The sequence below is a fragment of the Charadrius vociferus genome, unplaced genomic scaffold (genome assembly GCF_000708025.1).
Source record: "Charadrius vociferus isolate BGI_N301 unplaced genomic scaffold, ASM70802v2 scaffold263, whole genome shotgun sequence".
Taxonomy (NCBI): Eukaryota; Metazoa; Chordata; class Aves; order Charadriiformes; family Charadriidae; genus Charadrius; species Charadrius vociferus.
In genome coordinates this window covers 986,064-991,700 of record NW_009647769.1, presented here as the reverse complement: position 1 = coordinate 991,700, position 5,637 = coordinate 986,064, and the positions used below count along the sequence as shown (strand labels likewise).

At 38.4% G+C, this 5,637-nt stretch overlaps 1 protein-coding gene across 1 annotated transcript in view; it reads left to right on the top strand.

The window, feature by feature from the left end:
* ALG11 (ALG11, alpha-1,2-mannosyltransferase) overlaps window positions 1-4,187 on the top strand; it is a 5,039-nt gene extending 852 nt beyond the window's left edge. The window contains 3 exon segments of the mRNA XM_009882385.1: window positions 1-98; window positions 819-1,750; window positions 3,798-4,187. The exon segment at window positions 1-98 is cut by the window's left edge and continues 28 nt beyond it. Of these exon segments, the coding sequence (XP_009880687.1) occupies window positions 1-98; window positions 819-1,750; window positions 3,798-4,069 (1,302 nt within the window). The 3' untranslated portion in view covers window positions 4,070-4,187.
* Window positions 4,188-5,637: the final 1,450 nt, after the last annotated feature.

Sequence of the window (5,637 nt, the reverse complement as noted above, 5' to 3'; positions counted from 1 at the left end):
AAGCGGCCATTGCTGGTTGCCTTTTTTCACCCATATTGCAATGCAGGTGGTGGAGGGGAGAGAGTCTTGTGGTGTGCCATAAGAACGCTCCAGAAAAAGTAAGCATATATGTTTATCAAATACTGTGTTTCATTCTCAGCTACTGGTGGTATTACTTATGTACGTTTCTGCATTTTACATATTTAAATAGGTGTCATTAATCTACTGGTCCTACATCTTTTTTACATTTGAGTTTCACCTGGTTGCACCATTTGACTTCATCCCCTTACCCAGATTTTGATCTTTCTTGCTGTGGCATCGTTCACTGCTTTTCTCTCCTTGGGAGAACCCCTCCTCCCTCATCAGTTTTCCACTACTGGTATGGAATTCTGTATGGGCATAACTCAATAGTACGTAACTGGTAATCTTGATACTGACCTCTTGGTGCAGGAGGCAAAACAAGTTAATATTTAAAATGGATTTAACATTGGCACATCCACTGGCTTGCACAGTCTTCTGCATTGTACTCATGTTGTGCACTAGACAGACATCTAATGTACGGCAAGGCGTTCTTAAGTCTGTAGAATAATACTGACCTCCTTTTATGTTTTACTCAAAAAAAAATATTCACCAACTCTTCGACCATGTGTTTTTCTGCAGGTCAGAAAAAAATGTGGAAGTATAAGGAAAAGTGTCATTTAGTTAAAATCATTTTAGAGCTAGGCCAGACATTTGTTCTCACATGCTTTTTGAGTAATTTTGAATTGATAATGTTTTAGTTTCACGTTACAGAATTTGAAGAGAAGAATGTATGAATTTGTTTTTCTTTACTCTTGCAGGTATAGAAATGTAACATGTGTTGTTTACACTGGTGATAGAGATGCTACTGGAGAAGAAATAGTGGAAGGCGCTTTCAGAAGATTCAATATTAAATTAACTCATCCTGTGAAGTTTGTATTTCTAGAAAAACGCTACCTTGTGGAAGCTTCTCTTTACCCTCACTTCACTTTGCTGGGACAAAGTTTAGGATCAGTGTTTCTCGGCTGGGAAGCTCTTCTGAAGTGCGTTCCCGATATTTATATTGACTCAATGGGTTATGCCTTCACGCTTCCCCTCTTTAAATATTTGGGAGGTTGTTGTGTTGGATGCTATGTCCATTATCCCACTATCAGCACCGATATGCTTTCTGTTGTTAGGAATCAGGATACCAGGTTTAACAATGCAGCCTTCATTACAAGCAATCCTCTTTTCAGCAAATTTAAACTTGTGTACTACTACTTCTTTGCTTTCATGTACGGATTGGTTGGTTCTTGCAGTGATGTGATTATGGTTAATTCTTCTTGGACACTAAATCACATCCTTTCCCTCTGGAGAGCTGGGGCTTGCACTAGCATTGTGTATCCACCATGCGATGTTCAAACCTTCCTGGATATTCCACTGGAAGAGGAAAAGAGCACCAATGAATATTCCATTGTTTCTGTCAGCCAGTTCCGGCCTGAAAAAGATCATCCTTTGCAAATCAGAGCCTTTGCTAAATTGCTGAAAGAAAAGAGACTGGGGCAGCAGCCGTCATTGAAGCTTATCTTAATTGGAGGCTGTCGTAACCAGCAAGATGAAGAGCGTGTAAATAACCTTAAACATCTCTGTGAAGAGCTGGGAGTTAGTAATGACGTGAGGTTCAGAATAAACATTCCTTTTGAGGAGCTAAAGAGACACCTAGCCGAGGCCACCATTGGCCTGCATACGATGTGGAATGAGCACTTCGGGATCGGTCAGTATCTTTTCTCAGTGTTCAGCCATTTGTCCCAGCTGGGGACACGGTTGGGGAGGGCTTCAGTTCATGATTAAGGCTCCTCAGTGTAGGTGTCTAAGCATAGAGGTCTGTATGCTAAGCAGGTGTCCAACTCTTGTTCTACACAGAGGCTCTCTAGCTGAGGTAGAGCCTACAGGACCTATTCAGATGACTAACCACTAGGTGCTACCGTAGTGCAAGCTGAAGCATTGTAGACTTAATTATGGGCATCCTCTAGTCACCTAAAGAGCCAGCTAGTCCCATCTGTGCTGCCCATGATGTCCTGCCTTACCTCCAGCTATTGCTCTGCCAGGTCACGGGTTACCCTAAGGTCTTGTGTTAGGTTTGCCAGCCTTACACAGATACCTTCCGTACCTAACAGAGCACCGAAAGGCAGCAGGTACTTCTGTTGAAGCACCTTAGATTGTGCTTTCTCTACACATGGATGTAAGGTGGTTTTGATTGTGTTTCACCTGTCTCAACTGCCATTTGAGATGTCTAGTATATGTCATGGGGCTCTAGCTGCTGCCTCAGAGGTAAGTCTCCCACAGATTCTGTGTCTTTACTTGTAAGCCCCGTGTAGATGCCACCAGGTACCCTTAGTCATTGCATTCCACTAGGCACCTGTGCTAAGGCAATTAAACCAAGTCCTTCAATCAGTTGCCCTAGCACAGAGCAGAATGCCGAAGAGGAGCTGTGATGTGTTTTGCAGTGTGCTGTCATACGGAATTAAGGTATTGGCCTCAGTTTATTGGGATTAGTTGAGTCCTGACCTTGAAAGGGAATGCAAGATTGCACATCTGCCATAAATCTACAAGAGGTTAAGTTAGCAGCCAAACAGATGTTGTGCCTGGCTACAGTGTGACTAAATTGCAGTTAATGTCATCAGACTTTATCAGAATACAAGTTAAGCAAGTATCAGGAGTAGTAAGTTTATAGTCTGTAGGAACTTGGTATAAGTGCCTCCCAGAAGCAACTGCCATAAAACGGAAATAATGGTTTCTCATATTTTCCCCCAAAACAGTTTAGTTAAGTAAAAAAAAAAAAAATACAATCACACTGTGCTTTTGAATTTCAGCATGATTTCACCTTCATCTCCAGTGGCTTTTTACCTGTAAAATACATGTTCCAAAACTTTGGAGCATTGTTTATAGTTGGCAATTTTTGAGCTGGGGGAGCTTTTTAAAAATCAACTCAGAACTGACAAGAATTGGCAATTAGATTTCCAATGTCTGTTCTAGAACCATGGAGGAGAACTGAAGTTGATGTATACGTTATCTGCTATTCCTATCCCACTGCTTTTGGCTGAGGAAACCTTACTATCAGGTTCCCATTTCATTAAGAATTCTTCCATCAAAAATACAGACGTAGCGATAACAATTTTTAGTATTTTATCTTGCTGAGTTGTCAAAAGCTATAAAGATTTCTTAATCTGCAAAATACTGAATTTCTGAGTATCATCTGATTGAAACGTGCGTAGTCAGCTTTTCTCTCAGTACCTTTCTAAATGTTAAAATTCTTCACTGTGAATGAGAAAATGAATACGGTTACATGCAGCTCTCATTTTTAATTGTTATTTGCATCTGCCACCATGCCATAAAAACAGTGTTGCAACTGTTCTGTCACAGCAGAACAGAACCGTGCAGTGCTCTGTCACAGAGCTACTTTCCATGTTTATCTTTGCATTTGTTTCAATATCTAGCTTTTTGTTTCACTGCATATACTGGTGATAGAATCTAGCTCAGGTAAATCAAATATGTTACAAGAACAACTTAACCAATTGTATGTGATTTTTAATTTCAATTTTATGTGTTTAAGAGAAACTCATTTCAGTCCTTAGGACTGAAAAACTTATAACTTGGTTTTCTTATGAGACCGTTTACTCTGTAAAACTGATCTAAAATAGTAGTTTCTAGTAACATGATTCTGGGTGTATTTTACTGCAGTTGTAACTTTCCAGTGCCTTACAGAAAGCCAAAGTACCTGATGTGCACATTCATATCAGCATGTTTTGTGTCTTTTACAGGAGTGGTTGAATGTATGGCAGCTGGCACAGTTATCCTGGCTCACAACTCTGGAGGCCCCAAATTAGATATCGTGGTACCCTATGAAGGACATATTACAGGCTTTCTAGCGGAAAATGTGGACAGTTATGCTGAGACGATGGCTTATATCCTTTCTTTGTCTCCTGAAAAAAGGTTAGAGATTAGAGAAAACGCTCGTCGATCTGTGCATAGGTTTTCTGACCAGCATTTTGAAGAGACATTCCTGTTATCTGTGGAGCCATTATTTAAATAAATGTATACCAATAAAAATGTATATGAATAAAATTAACTTTTTATATTTGACTATGTGTCACCTGGTAATATATCAAAACTATGATCCTTTGGTCCCATGCAATAAAGAGATTTCTTTCTGTCAGGGTATCCGCTTTATGTAATAGAATTTTTTTTTACTGGGAAATAAATGCTGCTGAAAATCTTGTGTGTTGACTACATGACAGTACGGTGCACTGCAAAACCCTCTGAATTCACAGAACCATCATATTTCCTTGGTAAAAGAACTGCATCTGGAAGTTCTTTTATTTATTGAATACTTTCAGTCTCCACCCATTTCATGACTCTTCACCCTCAGTCACACTTTTTAAAGTCATTAATTTTGTTTGATAGCGTTTGTACCCAGAAGAATTTTTTTCAGAATCTGTAGAACATTTTCAATTTGCTGTCCCCCATTGTGTGGCAAAATTCTATTATATGGTATTTTAATTGTGGTTCTGGAGATTTCATTACCTACAGTGATTCCTTTAGGTTAATTATATGGTGGTTTTGCTAGCTTGCTTTTTAATAAGTGTAATAATTGCACGTGCTTATGATCCTTGTATTACCTATTTCCTCATGCTGTTTCACAGTATGACAACTTAATGGTATTTTTCCAACCCTATTCTATTGAAAGCTTTTTTCCTAGGGAGTAGATGGGTCTAGATTAGAGGGCATAATTAAATGCTATACGAACACGAACATTAAAGCCCTGAACTACTGCTTATTATAAAATTGAGAATGCTGAAAAAAAAGGTCAAAAATTGGACATCTGCTTTTGTATCAAAAATGGAAAAACATATAGGTCCTGTTTTGAACCATCAAAGCAGTGTTTTATATTTTAGCAAACTAAGAGAAGTACCAAAAGCTGAAATCAGACTTTAGAACGTGGTTTTCCCTCTATTTAAGCTTCACCTGAATTATATGAAATTTTGTATGCGAAAAAAGACAGTTGGAAGAACTAACTGTTTCATGTTTTGTTAGGAATTGGGGAATGCACAATTCTCAGAGTGCTAATAAACCTTTTTACTGCTACTATATAAAACTGCTGAGCAGTTGGTGATACTATCTGGGGTCAGTACTGCGTAAATGAAACTATGGATTATAAAGCAGTATTGGCAGTACATAGAGATTATGAAAAGCTGGAAGAGCTTCTTAAAACAAGGAGTTGATTGAGCTAGGGAAATGCAATATACTGACTAGGAGACTTTCCTATGTGATACAAAAATAGTCAACAAGAGTATGCAATCTGAAATTTCCTGAAAAAAGTGTTGTCAGAGATGTCCCAGGTAGTTCAGAATAATAAAGATGAAAATGCTTTTCAGTCTGGATGAGGACTTTTCAACATCTAGACATTAAAAAAAATAGACTGATTTTCTTCCTTTTAAACAAACTAATAACAACCTTCTATTAATTTTAATGGAGCGTTTAGCAATGTTGAAAAGCAGTGGATTTACTTGGCATTTAATGTCAGCTATCCTTCAATTTTGCTACTGATGTGGCTGAAATTTCAAGCAAGTTAAAGTTTTGAAACAGTACTGTGCTGGTGTT